Source organism: Cottoperca gobio, chromosome 23 (genome assembly GCF_900634415.1).
Source record: "Cottoperca gobio chromosome 23, fCotGob3.1, whole genome shotgun sequence".
NCBI classification, from domain to species: Eukaryota; Metazoa; Chordata; class Actinopteri; order Perciformes; family Bovichtidae; genus Cottoperca; species Cottoperca gobio.
Window position 1 is genome coordinate 3,271,322 of NC_041377.1, and position 21,909 is coordinate 3,293,230.

The 21,909-nt window shown below is 44.7% G+C and overlaps 2 protein-coding genes across 2 annotated transcripts in view; both read left to right on the forward strand.

The window, feature by feature from the left end:
• The first annotated feature begins 233 nt into the window (after positions 1-233).
• tcp11l2 (t-complex 11, testis-specific-like 2) lies at positions 234-6,838 on the forward strand. The gene is made up of 10 exons (XM_029462388.1): positions 234-451; positions 2,560-2,731; positions 2,854-2,986; positions 3,424-3,544; positions 3,763-3,986; positions 4,099-4,235; positions 4,340-4,524; positions 4,729-4,910; positions 5,043-5,215; positions 5,547-6,838. Exons 2-10 carry the CDS (start codon positions 2,572-2,574, stop codon positions 5,807-5,809), a joined length of 1,578 nt encoding a protein of 525 aa, XP_029318248.1. The 5' UTR covers positions 234-451; positions 2,560-2,571; the 3' UTR covers positions 5,810-6,838.
• Positions 6,839-7,820: 982 nt separating this feature from the next.
• The window catches only part of apaf1 (apoptotic peptidase activating factor 1), a 30,086-nt gene continuing 15,997 nt past the window's right edge, over positions 7,821-21,909 (forward strand). Inside the window, 27 exon segments of the mRNA XM_029462053.1 lie at positions 7,821-7,941; positions 8,103-8,209; positions 8,458-8,639; positions 8,860-9,049; positions 9,166-9,363; positions 9,496-9,685; positions 9,822-9,934; positions 10,044-10,175; positions 10,427-10,665; positions 10,855-11,022; positions 11,129-11,260; positions 11,429-11,542; positions 11,801-11,985; positions 12,205-12,331; positions 12,769-12,894; positions 12,978-13,118; positions 13,540-13,665; positions 13,788-13,895; positions 13,897-13,935; positions 14,365-14,493; positions 14,581-14,706; positions 15,302-15,421; positions 15,569-15,694; positions 17,921-18,046; positions 19,549-19,680; positions 19,773-19,898; positions 21,386-21,511. Coding sequence (XP_029317913.1) covers positions 8,496-8,639; positions 8,860-9,049; positions 9,166-9,363; positions 9,496-9,685; positions 9,822-9,934; positions 10,044-10,175; positions 10,427-10,665; positions 10,855-11,022; positions 11,129-11,260; positions 11,429-11,542; positions 11,801-11,985; positions 12,205-12,331; positions 12,769-12,894; positions 12,978-13,118; positions 13,540-13,665; positions 13,788-13,895; positions 13,897-13,935; positions 14,365-14,493; positions 14,581-14,706; positions 15,302-15,421; positions 15,569-15,694; positions 17,921-18,046; positions 19,549-19,680; positions 19,773-19,898; positions 21,386-21,511 — 3,483 coding nt within the window. The 5' untranslated portion in view covers positions 7,821-7,941; positions 8,103-8,209; positions 8,458-8,495.

The following is a 21,909-nucleotide window of genomic DNA, read 5'->3' on the forward strand; positions in this document are numbered from 1 at the left end:
GAGAACTTCTCTTAAGAAACAAAACCGTATGATCTACTAGCTGTGTAATTCAAATTTCCCTCTGAAATGACAGACCATCCATAGACGTACTAAAGAGCTAAAGAGAACTGAGGTCACATCCGTAAACAAAGACGGGGTGTACCATTTCTACAAAGGGCGATGTAATGCAGAATATTGTACCATATTGCCTTTCCCGAGCTAAATGTGTCTATTCAGTTAAAAATAAAATCTAAATACTTGAATCTTGAATCTTTAATGATAGATATTCTGTTTTCCTTTGCTTTATCCCCCCCTATGTAAGAAATGGTTTCGCCTATTTGTCCTCAGAGCGAGCTAGGGTAACGAAAAGACCTTTAAACTGAAAGACCAGCATTACAGGTCGACGACGAAACTTCCCTTCAGAATTTAGCTATTTTGGGTCTCAGTCTCCTTTTCCGAAGACTTGAATGAGGTAAAAGTCGTCTTTTTTAGCCACACTTTACTCTATTTGAAATTGTGAATCATTCGGCTGGTTCTGTTTTCAACTTTTACGTGAATTTTTTGTTTTTTATGGCTTTTATGTGGAGCGGGCACATGACAACAGTTCCAACTAGCATGACAACGCTAATGTCAAAGTATAGCTGTTATGTAAAAAATAACCACTTCCATTACTTATTTTTGGCTGTTATAACCAAATCGTTTGATCAAGTAATAAAGACTTCCGTGTAAACACTGCCATAATGTCAACAGCAGTGACGAGTTTGACGGTTATCCACACCGAAAATCTTTTTGCAAGAGGAAAAAGATACTACATGACACTTTTTGTTTGGGTTCATGCGTGGGCATATAATGTTCTGTATAAAATGTGCATGGCGTTCTTGTTTTGGTCTGCTGCTCAGATCACGTGTACCCAATTCTTACGCGTGTTTGGATATTTATTTCCCAGGGCTGAGTGACAGGCAGCTGCAGCCAATAAGGAGAGTCCCCGTTTAGTTAGCCCAGCCTCCATGCTCCATTGCTTTGTTTACATTATACTGCAGTCGAATCAAATCCTAGAAGACTGTCTTTGTTTCTGCAGGAGTTACTGTAACAATATGAAGCCTATATATGGACTTCGTATTGCATTCATCCAAAACACCTGGTTATATGGATACTGACGTACTGATGTATTGTTAACAACATGTTACATTCCTGTGCTGGGTTTTACAGTCTACAATAAAGATGTACAGATTAATATATGTATGGATAGTATGGACATTTTCTGGATCTTTACTCCTCTATGTGAAGTAATAACAGCAAAATAAAACATTTGAGGATGTCATCTTGGGCTTTGAGAAACACGAATCGACATTTATCAGCATTGTTTAACCTTTTATAAACAATATATCACTTTAATCGAGAAGATAATCGACAATGAGAATAATTGTTAGTTGCGGCCCTAGTCTACCTTTAACAGTATAGGCCTATTTCAAGTCAGTCAAAACAATTCCACACTTGTCAAATGTTATAATTTGATGTTGTTCTTGTTATCTTGGTTTTTGCACACTGCAGCATTTTACCTATCATTCAGACTGCTCTAAGAGGATTTATTATAATGAAGCAGCAGATGACAGAGTAGACCTAATCCGGAATCAGTTTTCTGGACCGTACTGCTCCCATCACTCTCTTCTATAATCTCTGAAAATTGGCCTGCTACAGTGCTGTGACCTAGCTGTCAAGTCTAGCAGATGATGTAATGAATACATGGAAGTCACACACTCTTTCACACCCACCCTCACCCCTTGAGCTATCTTTAAACCAAAAGTGCAGCGAGGGAGTGTGCGTTCATTTTTGGCAGCAGATAACTGAGACCAGGACAGGAACACCAAAGGGTCATGCTGCCAGTACTGTATGTCTTAGACCGTGCTAGTAGATAATATTAGAAAGGCCTACTTAATTAAAAGTGTTACGGTAATCAAGTGTGAATGATAACAAAACATGTACACAACTTCCATGGTACAATGTGGCTTCAGCTCATACTTATCTCATAAATACTACATTTCTTTCCCGTGTATATTGTGTGGAAGACAGACAACACGGGGACAGGTGTAACAGGATCGTTCTGTCGGTTGAAAGGCCCTCTGTTGTCCCATGTTGCCCTGGAGACACAACTGATCCCAGATAAGCTCGGACCCAGTGTTGCTTTTTTTCAAGGAATACAAGCTTTTGTTGAAACCTAGCTATGAAAGTGTGTTCTGTTTGCATCCTGACTTTGGGTTGTGTTGTGGCAGCAAACACACGGAGAAAGAATGACTTCAGTGAGTTTAACAAGATTCTCAGAATTGGTCAACAAGGCAGCTATCTCTGTTTCCATGGAGACTGGCCCTCCAGCTGTTTAACTGAGTGTGACTGGTGTTTTTGGTAACTGCCTCGCCAACGGCAACTATTGCATGCTCTCTACTAACTGACGCAGAGCCCAGGTAAAACCAAGGTAGAAGCTAATTCATTTAAGTTAGCATGAATTAGTTAGCATGACACGCTGAACAGAAATCCAAGTTATAGTGAGCGAGTTAACCGTTGTAACTAACTTCTCATGTGCAGCTATAACCCAAGATGCCTCTCAATGACGAGCGACCTGCCTCCACGTCCAGCGGTGAGGACCACAGCAGTGATGTGGAGTCGTCGTCGGAGCGCTGCGACAGCATGACGTCGACCAGCGACCTCGACTGTTCGCGCGAAAGCTTCACTAGCGACTGCTCCAGCACGCCCTCTTGTGAGTTTGCCACCTCACCCTGTATAAGCTCCCCAGAGAAACGTTCAGTTTTGTGTTTATGACTCTTTTCCTACACTTATTTGTCTCTTTACAAAGCTTGTTCAATATTTTGGTTCCCACAGCAAGCCCACCCAAAACCTTAACCCTGGATGAAGTCATGGAGTCGGCCAGAGACCTGTCCAATCTCAGCTTTGCCCATGAGATCATTGTAAACCGCAACTTCCATCTGGAACCAGAGAGCCTACCCCAGGACAGGTACACTATTAAAAAGATCTTGTGTCTCCATTTGTCAACATTTATACTTGTGCTATTCATACTCCATTACTATCTCTGCTCACAGAGGTTTACCCTGACATGTGGAATAAGTTGGTGAGCAAGAGAGTGAAGACGAAGAGAGACGCAGGGGGGGGAGAAGATGAACATTTCTTTAGTGGAAGAGTGAAGAGAGGGACAGCAGCAGATACAATCGTATTACTGGCAGCAATTCAAAGTTATTTCCTGCGCTCAACAAAAGGAGTGATTCTTATTTTTGAAATGATTCATGTCAGTTATTTAGTCCTTTGTGCACCAGCCCTACCAAGATAACGGCGCTGAACTCTCTCCTTCAAAGCCCATTTCATGAATGGCCTATTTTTCCTGACAGATTACATCCTCAGCGAAACTAAATCCTCCATTTCTTTTTTTTTTTTTAGTTTATGGAAGGTAGTTAGAGATAATGTCCACAAGGCCTTCTGGGACATCCTGGAGTCCGAGCTGAACGACGACCCTCCTGAGTATGGGCAAGCCATCAGGTTATTGGAGGAGATCCGAGAGGTCAGCACACACAATGTGATGTTTACAGCTTGGATCTGTAAAGAAATGACTTTATTATTCTCTCTGATTTATTTGCAGAGTCCTCTCACATGTTAAAGATCCTTTTGTATCTGCTTCTCTTTATCTCTATCACCTCCTTCGTGACTTGTACATGTAGAAGAACAGTAACCAATTAAGCTGATAAAAAAAAAAGTAAGGCTTATTATCATTTTGGACAGATTTTACTTTCGTTCCTTAATCCGGGTGCCAATCGGATGCGGACGCAAATTCTGGAGGTGCTGGACATGGACCTGATTCGTCAGCAGGCTGACAAGAATGCAGTAGACATCCAGGGGCTTGCCTCTTACATTATCACTACCATGGGCAAGATGTGTGCCCCAGTTAGGGACGAGGAAATCAAGAAGCTCCGTGAAAGCTCGGATAACATAGTGATACTGTTCAGGTAAGCATTGAATCATTTAAAAACCTTTGTGACCAGAGATTTTATTGTTTGTCTGACCGAATAAACCTGTTATATTTTCTAACAAGCAAGTCTTTCTTTCTTTACATACCAGGGAGATCTTCCGTGTGCTGGACCTGATGAAGGCGGACGTAGTCAACTTTAAAATCGATAATCTGAGGCCTGTGCTGCAGAGGCAGAGTGTCGAATGTGAGAGGGCGATGTTTCAGTGCATCCTGGACAAAACACCCAGTGAGTGAACAAGGACACAACTTTATCTTTGGCTTTTAATACGGTATGTTTGATCATCATACACAACAAAACTCCTCAATCTGTTTTACTGCAAACTTCTTCAGGTGCTTTGGACCACACCACCTCGTGGTTGAAGTCGGCACTGGAGGAGCTGTCGAACAACATCCCCACAGGGCAGACGAACAGTCCGGGGAAAGGACAGCCGGTGCTGCCGGGACCCTTTCAGGTCCTCAACACCGCCTTCCTCCGCATCCTTACATGGCAGTACGCTAAGGGCCCACTGCCGGAGGTGAGTGTGTCTTTTGAAACTGAGGTAACTAAATAGTGAGCTTTTACAAAGAAGAAAAAGCTAAACTAATCTTCTCAGCTTCATACTTACGGGCAGACATGGTAGTGGTATCCATCTTCTCATTTAATTCTCAGCAAGAAGACAATATATTATTGTTATTTCCCAAAATGTCAATGTTTTTTTTTGTGTGTGTTTCTTCTCTAGACCTTGATGACTGATGAGACACGTCTGCAAAAGATTCAACGGCAGCTCCAGCAGAGTCAGGCGGTGAACGAGGTGCTGCTAATTATCTACAGCACCATTGGAGGGCCCATCCAGGGTCTGCCCGCCCTGTCTGACCGCCTGAAGAGGATGATCAGTGTGCTGCTGGATGGCATGCACAGCCCGTCAGTTAACTTGTTTTAAATCCATCTTAAATCTCCAATCTGTATTCAAACATACAACTAATGATCCAAATATGATCTGCTTTACGTGAAACAGTAGGTCAAACCAGAGCTCTCCTCTCTTTCTATCTGTAGGGACTTTAACCAAGAAGAGGCACTAGAGGGCGTCAGCGCTCAGATCTGCTGTGAGCTCAACAAGTCTTTAACAGAGAGGAACTACCCTGCCCTGACCTCGGCGCTGCAGGCCACCGTCACAGGCCAGATCTGCAGCATCACTCAGAAGGACAACCCCATCCGCACTCTTGTTGGTAAGAGAGGAACAGGAGTGACTGAGTGCCTAATTGAGCCTTGTGCTGGATGTAAAGACGTTGAATTGAATTGAAGAAAATACAAATAAATAAAAAAACAAGCTCATCTCTCACAGTAATCTAAAAACAGTGTTCTTCCTCTTCCTCTTCGTCTTTAACGTGACACCTTCATAGAAGAAATATAAATGCCCAACTTAATGAGATGTGTTTTCCTTCATCCTACATGTCACTCTTTCATATGCAGCTCCCAAATGATAGTTTTTTTACTTAACAGGGAGGTTTGTTTGGCATTGTCTAACCTGTTTCTCTTCTTCTCTTTGTTTCTGTGCAGAGGATCGTGTGCAGCAGTACTTCATGGCACTCATCTGTCATCCTAAACCCCAGGTCAAACTTGAACAAGTACCAGTTGGCTTGACTGCTATCAAGCCTGAACTAGCATTGATGGGAGCAAAGTTCATCTCCCTGGTTAACTACAATAAGACTGTCTATGGACCTTTCTATGCGGATATCATCAGGAAGCTGATGTTCAGCAACAGCCCACCAGCAGCAAACCCTCCTCAGGACACCACTCAGGACTCTGTCACCTCCAAATAAAACCAAACTTTTGTGCCATCTAAGGAGTCTTTCTTCTACTAGACATAGCTAAAGCTAAAGAGGTAGTACAACAGCTTGGCAGTACAACTGCGTCGCTCAGGCTAATGTACTCCAGTAACTGGAGTTCCCTTCATCGTATTGTAAATGTAGTATTTATCACTACATTTAGCAGCGTAGGCGCCATGCAGTAGACATTTAATGTGACCTGCATGCATCCATTGAGATAAATGCTCTAAAACATGCTCACCTGTGAATATTTACAGTGTCAAACTGGAAAACCAGTGTTACATCCATTCATTTCTGAACCTATTGGCATCCCTACATTGTAAATGAGTCTGTAGTCCGACGGCTTTTATTGTGGAGAGAGTCCACAGGGCGAAAAGGGCAAAACCTTAGTATGTCTAAAGCATACCGTATCTTTATGAAGCAAAGAGGACAAAAGAAGTTATACTATATTTAGATAAAATAGCAGAGTAGCATTTCAGATTCCTTATGTGTAAGAATATTTTTAGCACTGTTAAATATCGTACTATATGACCACCTTTGAACGTATTCGTGCAAAACACAAAAGAGCCCTTTTCCCATTAACTTCTTATCAGCCTCAATCTAAACTTTTTGTATTCTGTTTAATCCACTGATATTAATATACAGCCAAATAGAAGTAGGTATAATATTAAAAAAAAATTCATTTTGACTTATTTGACTGAAAACAATAACAGTTGTCTGCATGAGTAGCTTTGTGTTGGGTTTTTACTTGAGTTAATTTGTTGCAGTACTCGTCACATGTGTGTTCTTTACTTTTACTTCTTATCTGCCAGTGGAATATTTGTTGTTTTGATTTAATTGCTATGTTTGTTACATTTTGAGGTATTGTAGTTGTTACGTTATTGCTGTTAGAACCTGTGGGGATATGAAACATACCAAGCAGATGTGTACTTTTGCAAAGGTTTAACAAGAACATGGGGGAAGTTGTTGTTCTTTTCTTTTCTGTACCACAGTTAATATAATAAAAATTGCTATAAATGAAAATTGACCAAATCTTCATTTACACACAATATTTCTGATATTCAGGTATAATCTACTTTATCTTAAAACTCATACAAAGTAATATTAATCATATTGTGTTTCTTTAAAAAACCTTAATAATGGCCTTTTACTAGTTCTAAGGCTCTTTAGTTATTACATTTATAGATCAAAATAGACATCAAAGGTTACATTAAACCATAATACATAATATTAATGCAGAGGGATTATTGTTCTTCACAAGGAATAAATCAAACATTCAGAAAATGCTATTTTTACCATGAATATCCCTGATCAGATGCTACTGTTGAAGTCAGATGGGAAGTTAGGATCAACCACCTGGAAAAACATTTCAAAATTAACATCCTTACTGATGAAATATGGACCAAATCAATTTCAGGTACCTAATATCTCTAAATGGAGATATAGTGGTGGATTTTTGTTTCATTTACTTTTTATTCAGATAGTAGTAGTGCTTTGCAGGTCTGACAAGAAGCTGATGTATTCACAGCACTATATAGTTAATCTATTATTGCTACTTATATTTGCATCATCAGTGCATCCCTGTTTACTCCACAAGTAAACAACATGCTCTCATCTCTTGCTGTCACTAGGCAGCAATGTTCCCTTCAATGCAGTCCGAAAATCTTGTATTCAGTAGTTGCAAACAAAAATGGACACGTTTTGAATTACCAAGCAATGTAACATGAAGATGACGGAAAGTACTGAGACTCCCGAATTTAGAAGAAAGGTGCTGTACACAACAGCTTTTGGTTAAACTAATCACAGATGGCTAAAGTAATGCGGTGAGCAGACACACTTCTTTCCGTGTAGTCCTTGAACGCAGCATCAATTTGCCCAGTTACAGAGTCGTGCAATGTGTGACCTCACCAGTCACATGACTCAAATCTCGCCACCCTATTGGCTGCTTCATCACAGGGTAGTTGTTTTTGTTGTGAATCCGGAAGCTCCCTTCAAAATTGGGCGTGTAGTACATTGTGTTGTACATTGTGTTAACAGAGGAATACATTGCCTTTTTACTCATTGGATTCTTTACAACAGTATATAGTTAATAAATACCTTCCTCGGCAAATAAAAGAAAGATATTCGTAAGTATTGTGGTTACTTTCTTTGTTTCACTTCCCAGCAGCATGTCAGAGTGAGTAAACTTGTCTTGGCAAGTACTGAAGTGAGCATTGTGTGTCAGATGAAAGGTTGCGATACAATATGTAAGCAGGGTCAAGCCATGACTTGCAGTATGTACATTCAGTTTCACTTTCAGTGACATGCACTGCAGAGCTGTTTAAAGTAGCTGGACTCACTCACTTTGTCGGTGCTGTTCGGGAGACATGAACCGATGAACGTTATATTAATCAGGTGGGTATGCTATCTAAACTTTGACTGTATTACTTTACAACAAACTATTCTGGAGACTCCTTAAACTCTCTGAAAGTTCACTTCTGTATTGTAGATTGATTGTAGACAGCATGTAAGGGAAATGTTGATGGAAAAGGTTGTTATGGAAGTATATTACTTTGTAATGTAATGTTGTAACAATCGCATATATATAGTGTATATCGCTGAAGTTCATTAAACTTACATGTATCTCCTCCATTCATTTGCAGTGCAACAGAATCGTGCATGGTTGACGTGCTGTGCAGAGATGGCGTTGGAGGAAGGGGCACGGAGCTGTCTGCTGCGCTATCGCCACAGACTAGAGCAGGACATCAAGCCCTCCTACCTGATGGACCACATGATCAGTGATGGTGTGCTAACTGTGGACGAGGAGGAGACAATCAGAACCCAGGTGAGCCTCTGCTCAAGGTGGGGAGGTGAAGGGATGGAAGGGGTGGTCTCTGAATTTAGCACCAACAATCACAGGCATAATCATCTACTGTCTTGTTATGTGACTGTGACCTTTACACTCCTCTCTCTCTCTCTCTCTCTCTCTCTCTCTCTCTCTCTCTCTCTCTCTCTCTCTCTCTCTCTCTCTCTCTCTCTCTCTCTCTCTCTCTCTCTCTCTGCAGCACACCAGGAAGGATCAGGCTGTGGCGCTGCTGGAGCTGCTGCTGAGGAAGGGCAACCATGCTTACATCTCCTTCTACAACGCCCTGGTGAAGGAGGCGTACGATGACTTGGCCAATGCACTTCATGGTGACCTACCCCACACGTCACCTGATGCACATAAGGGCTCCTCTGATGGCTGCACGCCTTATGGTGAGACAGGGGAGCTGTTGGTGTTTTCACCAGTGGAGAAACACTTGTTGCATTTATCTTCCCTTATTGTCGTAATGATTGTATGTCTGTCAATCCCTTTCCTGTTCGGCTGACAGTCCAGACAGTGCTGAGTGAAGGCGGCGTACCACAGAGGCCCGTGGTGTTTGTCAGCAGACCAGAGCTTGTGAACCGCGTCAGGGAGAAACTCTACCGGCTGCAGAAGGAGCACGGCTGGATCACTGTCTTCGGAATGGCCGGCTCGGGCAAATCCGTCCTGGCTGCTGAGGTCGTCAGACACCAAGACCTCATTGAAGGTGAAACATCTTTAACTGGCTGACACTAACTATCGGCATTCAAAAGTTGTAAAACAATCTGCCTGAGTTCTCGGTAGCTTCCACCTCTTGCCCCTCTGAGATGTCTTTATCCTCCTCTTCCTCCACCTGCAGAGTGCTTTCCTGGAGGGATCCACTGGCTGTCCATCGGCCAGCTAGACAAACCAGACTTGCTGGCGAAGATCCAGTCATTGTGTTTCCGTCTGGAGCAGAGCCTGGATTCCCAGTCCCTCCACCGTACCCCCAACTCTCTGGATGAGGCCAAGGAGCGCCTGCGCTTCCTCACGCTGCGCAGATATCCCAGGTTACATTATGTTCAGATAAACATGATCAGCTTTGTGCTTTTTAGATGGATATTATTGTCGATCGAATTTCACTACAAGGCAAATGGAGTAACATGTATGTTAAGTATTATCTGAATGTTTCTGTTTGGGCTTCAGATCTCTGCTGATTCTAGATGACATCTGGGACAGTACAGTGCTGAAGGTGTTTGATATCCACTGTCGGATACTTTTGACCACCAGAAATCGAAGCCTTGCTGACTCCGTTAGTGGTACGTGCACGATTTCTAACTCTGGACACATGCACACTTGAGTTTTAAACCTTTTGTGATTTTATTTTGTATTTACATTGGAAGAAACTGCTGTGCTTTTATTTTGTAGGTCCCAAATATGAGGTGGAAGTGGAGAGTGGTCTGGATGAAAACAAGGGACTGGAGATCCTTGCTCTGTACACTAAAACTAAAGTCCATGCACTTCCTGAGGATGCTCGCAGCATCGTCAGAGAATGCAAAGGTCTGTAAACTGAAACATTATACACATGCAATCCATGCTATTTCACAATATCAATTACAGATATTGTTACATATAGATGTATGAACTTTAACAGCATCAGAAAATATAAGTAAGTTGTTCACATCTTGTGTTTTGCACTTTTTAACACACACACACACACACACACACACACACACACACACACACACACACACACACACACTCACACACACTCACACACACCTTTCTGCTTCTCTCTGCCACCATCTCAGGTTCCCCTCTGGTGGTGTCCCTGATCGGGGCTCTTCTCAAAGAGAAACCCAACCGTTGGCGTTACTACCTCCGGCAGTTGCAGCAGAAGCAGTTCAAGCGTATAAGGAAGTCATCGTCTTACGACTACGACGCCCTCGACCAAGCCATGTCTGCGAGCATTGAAGTCCTACCTGACGAACATCGAGAGTTCTACAAGGACCTCTCTGTGATAGAGAAGGACATCAAAGTCCCTGCAAAGGTTTGTCTACGGTCACTTCACCCTCTCAATTTAGTTCATTTCTATAACTGATCAGTGTTGTTGTTGCTTTCTGTCTGCGTAACTATCATAGCAACACGCACACACACACACACACACTTATTACACAAAACATGAACGTGGACCATCACTCCAAAGATGCACAGGCTACAATGTTATTCCTCCTTCCAGGTGCTGTCTGTTCTGTGGGACCTTGAGCCGGAGGAGGTGGAGGACATCCTTGAGGAGTTTGTCAACAAGTGTCTGCTTTTTGTGGACCGGCACAATAAACCCTACCTGTACTACCTCCACGACCTCCAGCTGGACTTCCTGGTGGAGCAGAATCGCACCCAGCTCGCGGTGAGTTTGGATGCAACTTTCAAATCTTTTTGTTAGGTGGGGAAGATGTATATTTATGTGTGTGTGTGTGTGTGTGTGTGTGTGTGTGTGTGTGTGTGTGTTTCAGAGCCTCCACAATAAGGTGGTGCATCAGTACCAGCAGCACTACAGAGATGGTCCTCCTACCTCAGGAGATGAGGAATGTCTCTACTGGATCAGATTCCTAACTCTCCACATGGCCAAAGCCAACCTCTCCAAGGTAACACACACACACACACACACACACACACACACACACACACACACACACACACACACACACACACACACACACACACACACACAGTGTAACTCATCATTTTGCCTGTACTCTTTGATCATCTATCTTTATGTCTCTCTCTGTTGGTCTCTTGCCGTCTCTCTCTAGGAGCTCTACTCACTCATGTTTTCTCTGGACTGGGTCAGCATCAAGGCCCAGATCATGGGTCCAGCTCACCTCATCAATGACTACGTGGAGTACGGACCTATTCTGGACAAAGAGGTCAGCAGACAACACAACTTTTACTATGTATGAAACAAGTGTGGTTGCTTTGTGTGTTGGATGCTGATTGTTCACTGTCACAAGAAAGGCGGTGAGGATGACAACTGTTGGCAGGAAGGCACGGGGACGTGCTGTGTCACACCTGCCACACCTGTTTCACCAGGACATGCACAGTGAGCAGGCGGGGGCATCAGTCGTTTGTGCCCTGATGATGATGCCCTAACATCTCAACTGTGCTCTTATTTTCTGTCTCCCCAGAACAGTGAAGTGCGCAGTCAATTCCAGGAGTTCCTCTCTCTGAACGGCCACCAGCTGGAGCAGCGTCCTTTCCCTGACGTGGTGCAGCTCGCTCTGTCGCAGCCACAAACCTCCGACGTCTACAGACAGGCTCTGCTGCAAGCACGGGACGGGGCCAGCACGGGGAAACTCTACTTTGACTGGCTGTATGCAAGCAAGCACATATTTAACTGAATGCTGTTAATGAAGTTAAAATCAAGTGATGAATCCACCTTGTTGTGCATCTATGGATCAGTTATATTTACAGCGTATACGTCATCGCTAAGCGTCTTAAGATCTTAAGATGAACCCTATTGTACACAAATGCTGATCAGAGGCTGTGTATCCGAGGTTGGACTGATATTTGTATTGTTGTTTTTGCACAGGAATAAGAGCAGTGTAGAGAATCTGTCCCGTCTGGTGATCCACCCCCACCAGGGCTCCATCTACTCCGCCTGCTTCTCCCACGATGGAGCCAAAATTGCCTCCAGTGGAGCCAGCAGGACACTCAAGGTGTGTGTGTGTGTGTGTGTGTGTGTGTGTGTGTGTGTGTGTGTGTGTGTGTGTGTGTGTGTGTGTGTGTGTGTGTGTGTGTGTGTGTGTGTGTGTGTGTGTGTGTGTGTGTGTGTGAGAATCATGAAGGGCAAATTGTTTCCATGGAGACCAGATTACTAAAGACTGCATCCACTTGAAGTACACTGCCTAAAGTGTGCATGTATCTTGTGTTTCCATATTATACAGTACACTGAAGGTTTGGGTATCATGTGTTATCTTTGTATTAGTTTTAACGTCACTGTATATCGATTTTAAGATTTGTACAGAAGTATTAGCAAAAACTAGTGAAGCTCATTCCCTCCGAAAGGATAAGGTTTAAAAGAGGACGTAGTTATAAGACCTCTAGATGTAGAGTTTGTCTCACTGTGCGTGTTGTTGTGTTTGTCTTTGCTCAGGTGTTTAAGAGCACTTCAGGTGAGAAGCTCACAGAGATCCAGGCCCATGACGACGAGGTGCTCTGCTGTGCCTTCTCCCCCGACGACCGTCTCCTAGCAACCTGCTCCAGCGACAGGAAAGTCAAGGTAAGCAGATAACTGTCTACGAGCTCACTGTGACAGCAACACACGGGTATCACACGAATGTTTCTGTCATCGTCTTGCTGCAGGTGTGGAACGTGGAGCGAGCCATGCTGCTCAGGGTCTTTGAGGAGGAGCATGAGGAGCAGGTCAACCACTGTCAGTTTACCAACACCACACAGCGCCTCCTGCTGGCCACCTGCTCCAACGACAAGTTCTTGAACGTCAAGGTGTTAGTTTTGCCCGTCTTGTGTTTTATTTAAGTTAGTTTTTCTTATCACCTTATACTTATATTAAAACTGTAACATGTACAGAAGAGGCAAGTGAGAAAAGAAAGATTCTGGTGATCCATTTTCTGATCTGATCGAAGCTCTCTCTGTCTGTCTGTCTGTCTGTCTCTCTCCCCTCTACCTCTCTGTCTGTCTGTGTCTCTCTCTCTCTCTCTCCTCTCTCTCCTCTCTCTCCTCTCTCTCTCTCTCTCTCTCTCTCCTCTCCTCTCTTCTCTCCTCTCTCCTCTCTCTCTTCGCTCATCTCTCTCCTCTCTCTCTCTCTCTCTCTTCTCTCTCTCTCTCTCTCCTCTCTCTCTCTCTCCTCTCTCTCTCTCTCTCTCTCTCTCTCTCTCTCTCTCTCTCTCTCTCTCTCTCTCTGCAGCTGTGGAACCTCAACAAGCCATCCTCCCAGAACACCATGTTCGGCCACTTTGAGCCAGTCAACCACTGCTGTTTCTCCCCCGATGACACCTATGTGTCCACTTCCTCCAACGACGGTACCGTTAAGGTGACTGCCATTAAGCTATATCCTTGTAACTCTGTCTTTTTCTAAAGCAATGCACATGAAACTTAACTTAATGTATGTGAGTTGGATGCACTGTGACATGTGTTGTTGGTGCATGTGTGCAGCTCTTTCAGGTGTTGTCTGCCAATGAGTGGAAGACCATCAATGTGGGGGACATGTTTGCAGAGAGCGATGAGGAGGTCTTCGTCAAGTGCAGCACCTGGACCGCCGACAGGCAAACGCATCATATGTGCAGCCAGGAACGCTGCGCTGGTGAGTGGAGGAGATGCTACATGTTTGCATTGAGGCAGACAGGAAGGAGAGGCTGTTTGAGTCTAAAGCGTGTGTGTCCTGGTTGTAAATGTGAGGAGCCCTCCCCAGCAGCCCTCCCCAGCAGCCCTCCCCAGCAGCCCTCCCCAGCAGCCCTCCCCAGCAGCCCTCCCCAGCTTTCCAAAATCAGTCAGTCTTGTCCTGCAATCAGACTGCCTGTGTCCTCTGCGTCTACATTTGTTTGTATTCTGGGAAACAACCCAGCGGAGTCTGAGCTTGTTCATTTGACTTTCAGGAGAGGAATCACAAAACTTTTTAAAGGGACAGTTCACCCCAAAATCACAAGTGCACATTTGACCGCTTCCCTGTGGTGCTATTTATCGATCTGGACCGCTAATCGATAAATAACACTGTCTCGTCACTGTTTCTCAGGTGTTTGACGTGGAGACATCCGAAATGTTGTTAGAGATCAGAACGAATCGTCTGAGCACGGTGCAGTACTGTCACGCCTGTTCGTCCAGTAACCTGCTGGCAATCGCGTTCTCAAACTACGCTGTGGAGGTATGAAACACACAACAAGATAACATGTATCTGCATCTCTTGTTTATGAACTGTTGCTGCATATGTGTGTGTGTGTGTGTCTTCCAGCTGTGGGACTTGGAGGCCAATAAGAAGATGGCTGACTGCAGTGGTCACCTGAGTTGGGTCCAGCGCGTCCAGTTCTCTCATGACGGCTCACAGCTGCTCTCCTGCTCCGACGACCAGACTGTCAGGGTAAGATGGACTCAGTGTGTGTGTGTGTGTGTGTGTGTGTGTGTGTGTGTCGACATCAGCTTGATATGTCAGTATTGTTCTAATTACCACTTGTGAAATGAAAGCCTGCGCTAACACTGAAGATCACAAGTTGACTAATTCCCCCCTCTGCCTGCTGTTTGGTTTCAACCCATAATGAGGAATCCTTGTAGCCTTACTCTCTCTGAATGGAAACATCGTTAGCGAACGGTTTTATGCTACAATATAAATAAAGAATAGAAAGCGGCCGCATGATGTGTTGTGATAGAAACTGAAAAGCTGGAGCTCTATGCAGTTGTTGACTTGCTTTAGGCTTTTGTCTCTATTATTGAGGTTATGTAAACATGACTCATCGCTCCCTTTAAACAAAGCAACATGTACCAAACACAGCCTGAACACAAAGGCATTGTATGAAATCTCTATTTGCAGTTTAGACTTTAAGCATGGACTTTACACATACTGTGTTATTTTATCAGATAAATATAAAGGACAGCTGTCTGCACATCCTACTTTAGTAAATGTTTGCTGTATCTCTTAGTTTATATTAAGCCTGTTTTCTGTCTTGTGTTTCTTCTAGTTATGGGAAACTAAGAAGGTGCACACCTCCTCAGCTGTCTGCCTAAAAAGAGACTCTGACGTTCTCTTCAACGATGACGAAGTCATAGTGTCAGCTGCAGACAACTGCAACAGACTGCAGGTGAGCCGGGGGGGAAATAAAGACTGAATGATGTGTGACGCTGGAATGAGTTCAAGTGCAGACAAGTATTACTGTACTGTGATGTGCCTTTATCAGGTTGTCATAGAAAACAATGTGTGTGTGTGTGTGCGTGTGTGTGTGTGTTAGGTGCGTGATGGCAGGACAGGATCAGTGCTGTTCCAGTCGGAGGAGCAGTCGTCCAGGATCCGGTGTACGTGTATGTGCAGACAGCCCTCTGCTGTGGCCCTGGGACAGGAAGACGGCACCGTGCAGGTACAAAACTGTGTGTGTGTGTGTGTGTGTGTGTGTGTGTGTGTGTAATGGAGCAAATGATTAATCAATTATCAGATTTAATTTCTGTCAATCAACTCTAATCGGTGTGTTCGTGTCATGAGATCTGACATCAGCACTGTCACCCTTTTTATCCGTCCCGTCAGCTGATGCGTCAGGTCAAGTCAAAACCCCGCTCTCATCTCCCTCCTCGCCGTACCGCCTCTCCCCTTTTACCTGTGATTTGTATTCCCAACGCTCTTCTCTCTATCTTCACATTTTACCATCTCTGTCACAAAACCTTTTTTATTCCCTCTTTTGTTTAGTTTATCTCTCTCCCTCCTTGTGTTCTGCCTGTCCCGCTGCTCTCCTCACTCCAGCGCTCTTTGTCTTGGTGATAAATTGTTGTTTGCAGGCAGAGAATGAGGTCCTACTTTGTACTGTGGCAGATGTGTGTTGTTTATGCACATATTGCAAGAGTAGCCTACCTGAAAAGTCCCGTCCTATATTAAAACATGGGTTAGGGTTAGCGTCCGACAACAGAGAGCAACTCTAATTAATTAAAAGGTCCTGCAGTCTTATTGAATACAGGGGTTAATGGGTTTAATTACAGCTCTTCTCCTGGCCCCAGAGCTGTAAGAGGAAAGGGTTAGTGGACGTAAGGGCTTAAAGAAGAGCAGATGATTAGTAATCTGAGCTCCTAAAACGAGGAGAGAATAAAAAAGAGCCTTGGAGGATAATGAGATGTTTGCAGTAGATGCACACAAATTACACAAACATGTAATTCACATTTATTTATTTGTTATTTTCACATAAATATAAAAAACATAGTCTAATAATGCAATTAATGCAGAACTAAATGTGCAATTAATTAAATCCTACATTCCTATAAGCCCATTGGACATTATATTTAGTGTTTAATACTCCAGCAGGTTAAGATTCAATGCAGTGCTTTTTACTCTTCATGGAGTCCACACACTCAGCTGTAGTCTCCTGAGCAATCACCAGAGGGCGCTCCGGTGTCAGCTGGAGCCACTCCTGCTGCCCGTCACCACTGCAGTGGAAGGCATTCATTTCCTTTCCCCCTTATCTGGACTTATTTACAACCAGTTTACTGGAGGAAAAATAAGTAATGATTCAACAACGTCAGACTCTTGTGAAGAATCTCTGACTTCTAAGATGAGCAGGCAAGGACAGAAAGTTACAGGACAGTGAGTTGCTGTGTGTGTGTCTTTGTGAATGGAAAAAGTGCATTTGTGAGTGTGTGTGTGTGTGTGTTCTGTGCCAGGGAGCAGGGCTGACAGCTAGTCAGGTACTGAGGACAGTTGGCCGCAGGATCCTACGACTGCTGACCTCCTTCAGGGGGTTGATGCTGGCTGTAGGGCTCTGCTCAGGCAGCGTGCAGGTATGGTAGGGAAAGAGTAATGTCTGTTTGTCTGTGCGTCTCTGGCCCTTTAAAAAAAAATCACCCCAAATAACACACATCTATCTAAGTAGAAGACTTACTTTAGAAGACTGTAAAGTGTTGACCCGCTTCAGCACTGAGCACTTTTAGCAGTGCTTTGCTCCTTGTTTACTCCCTTGTATTTTAAACACCCGTTCCCCATCTGTCGTCTTTACATTAGCCTGCTTCCATATGACACCCGCAGGCATTTTTTCTGATGCACCATCACATAAAACCTTGAGCCGTATGTGTGAATGGAGCCAAAGAGTTCCCTCTCAGGCTTTGAAGCTTGCGTCTCAGTGCGTGTAGCTTGGCAAACTTGGCCGGCGTGCCCCGAGGCTTGTTCTGCTCAGACATTTCATCCCTCTCCTCTGAGATGTAAATATTTTAGTGGCTGGTAAAATCCCAAGAGTTATGAGGTCACTCTGTTATACTTTCAAAACTACAGGTGCTGTGCTGGACCGAAGATAATGTTCATTTTAGCATTTTCACATGAGGTTTCTGTGCGTTATCGCCTGTTGCAGCCATTTATTGTTGGGAAGTTTAGAAAGTTGCAGACTCGGCTGCAGCAAGGCTACAATTGAACTAATGACATTCCCATCAGCCCCAGCTGTCCCTCTTTGTGTTTTATGGCTAATTAGCAAATGTTAGCATGCTATCACTCATAAAAAGCTGGTGAACTTTATGTCGGCATGCTGGTGTTGGTGCTAAGCTCAAAGCACCTCTGTGCCTCACTGAAGCCTCACAGATGGCTGTAGATGCTAATGTTTGTTTCTTCCTTCCAGGTGTTGGAAGTGCCCTCGGGGAAGCTGCTGGCCACTCTGCTGGGACACACCAAGACGGTGCTGCACTGCCGCTTCAGCCAGAACGGCCAAACACTCATCACATCCTCCGAGGACGCCACCATAAGGGTGGGCTGAACTCCTCTCCGCCCCCAGTCGCTCCCTTCCTTTTTGCGTTCTGCTTGGTTTTCCTACTTGCTCGAATTCATCACCCTCACCATCTTTCCTTACCTAATTCATGGCATGATCTTTCACCTCCTCCCCCAACCTGCTTTCATTTTTCTTCTCTGCTATCGATTATTCTTCCCCCCCCCCCTCCTCCATCCCCATTCTTCACCTTGAGTAAAACTGCCTACTCTGCTGAATCACTCATCCTTAGTGCTTTGGGTCTCTGGTGCTTTCACTTTCCCCTACCTGTTACACTCTACCAGCTTCTCTGTCTGCCTCTCCACCTCTCCATTCTTCATCCCCCTCTTTTGTCTCGTCTCCTTCCTCGTCCTCTCTCTTTGCCTTCGGCTACGCCGCGTCTCCATAGCTCTTTATCTCTCCTGCCCGCTCATGTGTTGACCGTGTGCTACTATCTGTGTTTGTGTGTGAGCATGTGTGTGTATTTCTGGCCGTTATGGTCTGTCAACCCCCACCGTTCATGCTCTGTTGCTCATGTCTCCTCTCCCCTCCTCCCCTCTCATCTCCTCCTCCTTCTTCATCTTTTCTTTTTGCTGACAGACCCGTCCACTGCAGCACTTCCTTCCCTCTCCGACAAGGCAGCACCTTGTTCCGTATTCATGCGGCTGCTGCCCGTGCCATCGCTATTCTCGCACCGTCCGCCGCTTATTCAGAAGCTATTCAAATTCATGCTGTTTGACATGTGCTCGCGAGGAAATGAAAGTGTGTATTTAGATGTTAATGCAGACGCAGAGTGAATGTAAAGAGATCTGAATGACACTTATGTTAGCTGGTGATGGATTCTAACCTTTGAGCCAGTGACAGATTCTATTCAGAGGGACAGAAGGTGCCACATTGCACAAAAAGGGTGTGATTGATAGGATGATCAGGACGATTCTAAGTGTCCTGCACCCGTCTTTGAGTGCAGTTGAACTCTTGTTTTCTGCTCATTTAGCTGCCTGTCATAAAGCAAACACTCTGCAGACAGATGTGCTGCGCCAGAGCTTTAACACCCTTGCATTAGCATACACAGAGCACATCTAAGCAGAGAGCACCTACAAGGTCTCTTAAAAAAAACCCCACAAAGAAGAATCCTAAAAATAACCGTAGATAGATTCTTTTACATCTTCCCAAATTTACATAAATATATTTGAAAGTGCAGAGACTTTTCAATTCAAATATCACCCCCCCCCCTGAACCCTCACAGACCTTAATCAATGTCGTGCATCGTCAGCGTAAGTGTTGTGAGAAATGGGACAGCGCAGACATTACATTTTACCGTCATATACATATATAGGTCTGCAGAATAACAGACTCACGGACCTTTTGCAAATGCACTTGCTGATTTCACTTTTTGGGACTCATCAGAAACACAAATTCCGTAAGGGTGGACACCAGAAACGTGCAAAAGTAAAAAGCATCCGTGCCTGAAATATTCCTGTTTGTCTCTCTGTTGCCCCCTGTAGGTGTGGAGGTGGCAGTCTGGGGACTGCAAAGTACTGCAGGGTCACAACGAACAGGTCCGATGCTTCTCTCTGCTCTCCACCTCGCCCGCCGACACAAGACTGCTGTCCTGGTCCTACGACGGCACCGTCAAGGTGAAGCTCACGCACGCAAAGACCCAATACAGTCGACAGCAGCATGACATCCAGTATAAAAGAATGCCTCTCTTTCTCCCGCTCACTACAAGATGTGGGACATAGAAAGTGGAGAGAAGCTGCAGGACATCGAGGCTCACCGGGGAGCCATCCTGTCCTGTCATGTCTCGCCAGACGGATGCCTCTTCGCCACCACTTCTGCTGACAAGACTGCTAAGGTTCAACACTTCAACACACACACACTCACGGGATGAGACGTATCTGTTTGTGCTGCCAGTGACCTATTACACATCAGCATCTTGCCCTTAAACCTCCTTCTCAACTCATTACTTACAGCACAGACGCACAGACGCGTTGCTGCGGGTGATGTCTGAGGCGAAGTTTCTCCATTAGGGAGAAGAGGAGGGACCTTAGAGATTAGCGTGCACCAGATGGCCCCCGGGCCTGGTGAATTAGCTGCAGGTCAGTCTGTCCTGCTACACCCACGTCCAGTGATCGTTTAGTCTGACTGCAGCTCGTGGACCTGCTGACCCACCTCCATGTTTGGATGTAGTTTTTGCCAGGCTGCCGTTTACCAACACCGCTGCGCATGACTTTGGTCTGACTTTGACTGACTCAGTGGGCTAGAGATGTGTTTTTTAACCTTTCCCCAAGCAGCTCTTAAATCATTGCCTTTCCTATTCATCATCCACAAAAAAAAAAAGCAACTCTTATAGCACAGTAAACGCTGAACTGTACTGAGACTTTCCGCTCTTTAACTCTGGCTCCCACTCGTTGTCATTGATTTTCTTGGCTCATGCAAACAGAGTTCTACTTCTTTGACCAATATTCAACCACGGATGGCAACTTTCTGCTCCTGAATATAAGAAACAATGCAAAGCCGCTCTCTTAAGGCATTTGTTAAAGCAGTTGATGTTGAGCGACTGCCACCGAGTTTTCACACGGGAATTTGGGTTTGGGCGACATTTTCCTGCAGAGAACAGCTCACTGGGTCGGCAGCCAACCTGGCTTCTGTCGGTGCATGGTAGTGAGAGAGAATGTGTGTTTTATGGATTTGGCAAAGATGATAATTGAGGTGTGTGTGTGTATGTGTGTGTGTTGTGGGGCTGGTTAGACGCCAGTCACATAGTCATTGCTCTCCAGACCGAGTAGGGGCTTTGGTAGCTCAAAACCCACACAAACATAAAGTCCCCGGTCTCCATCGATCTAGAGGTCAAACCAAAAAGCTCAGCCATGAGTGTCTTTAAAAGTGTCTTTCCCCTTTTCCTTTCTTTTCTACTGACCTTCACATGACAGAGTTTAGCCGGCTGCCAAATGAAGTGTCTAATTACGAGCTGTGTTATTTTCTGTGCGGCACAGGATGTGAGCGGGGTAAGGAAGGGAACGCCGAGAGAGGAAGACAAAGAAGGGAGGAATATAAAGAGAACAATGGATGAGAGACAGAAAGTTCAGAAAGCACATTTAAAACAAAGTGAGAGAAAGGAAGCAGCAAAGAGAGAGAGCGCTCGTTAAAGGTTGCATCCTTCTGATGCGGCGCTGTAACAGGAAACGGTTAGTTTAGTCTTCTTCTAAATGGTTTACTCTTATATAATGAATAATTCTATATGAATTCAGATTTCTGCAATAACCAAAGTCAGAATGTGCACATTTAAGGGTTATGTTTCTGCTTTTCAGTCTTCTTGATTGCTTTACTTTCTGCTCCTAGTTGTGGCACTGCGAGTCGTGGCAGTGTGGCCACACACTGAGCGGCCACCAGGACTGTGTCCGAAGCTGCCGATTCTCCTGGGACAGCCAGCGTCTCGCGACAGGAGACGACAACGGAGAGATTCGGGTGCGTGTCTTTAACATTCAGCATTTCTTTAACCTTTGCATTGTCGGAAGTCGACCTCAGCTAATCGCCTAAAATGCAAAATGGTGATTTGGAAGAAGGTACAGAGGCTGCAGATGAGAGGCGAGGACGGACTTCCCACTGAGCCGCCTGCCTTGACATACTCACTTCAGTGTCCCCCCCCCCACACATGTTGCTAATATGAAACCATCCAATCTGCATGCAACATACAAAAAAAACGCAATTAAAGCAGCCAACATTTATTCCAGAGATCACCCCGTAATTACAACTCATCGCTCATTTAGATAAAGTGCTTACTAATGCGTCATGATTGCAGCAGCGTTTACAGAAGCGGTGAGATGAAAGGAAGGAGGCAGGGCTCCTCCTCACAGGGGGGGGAG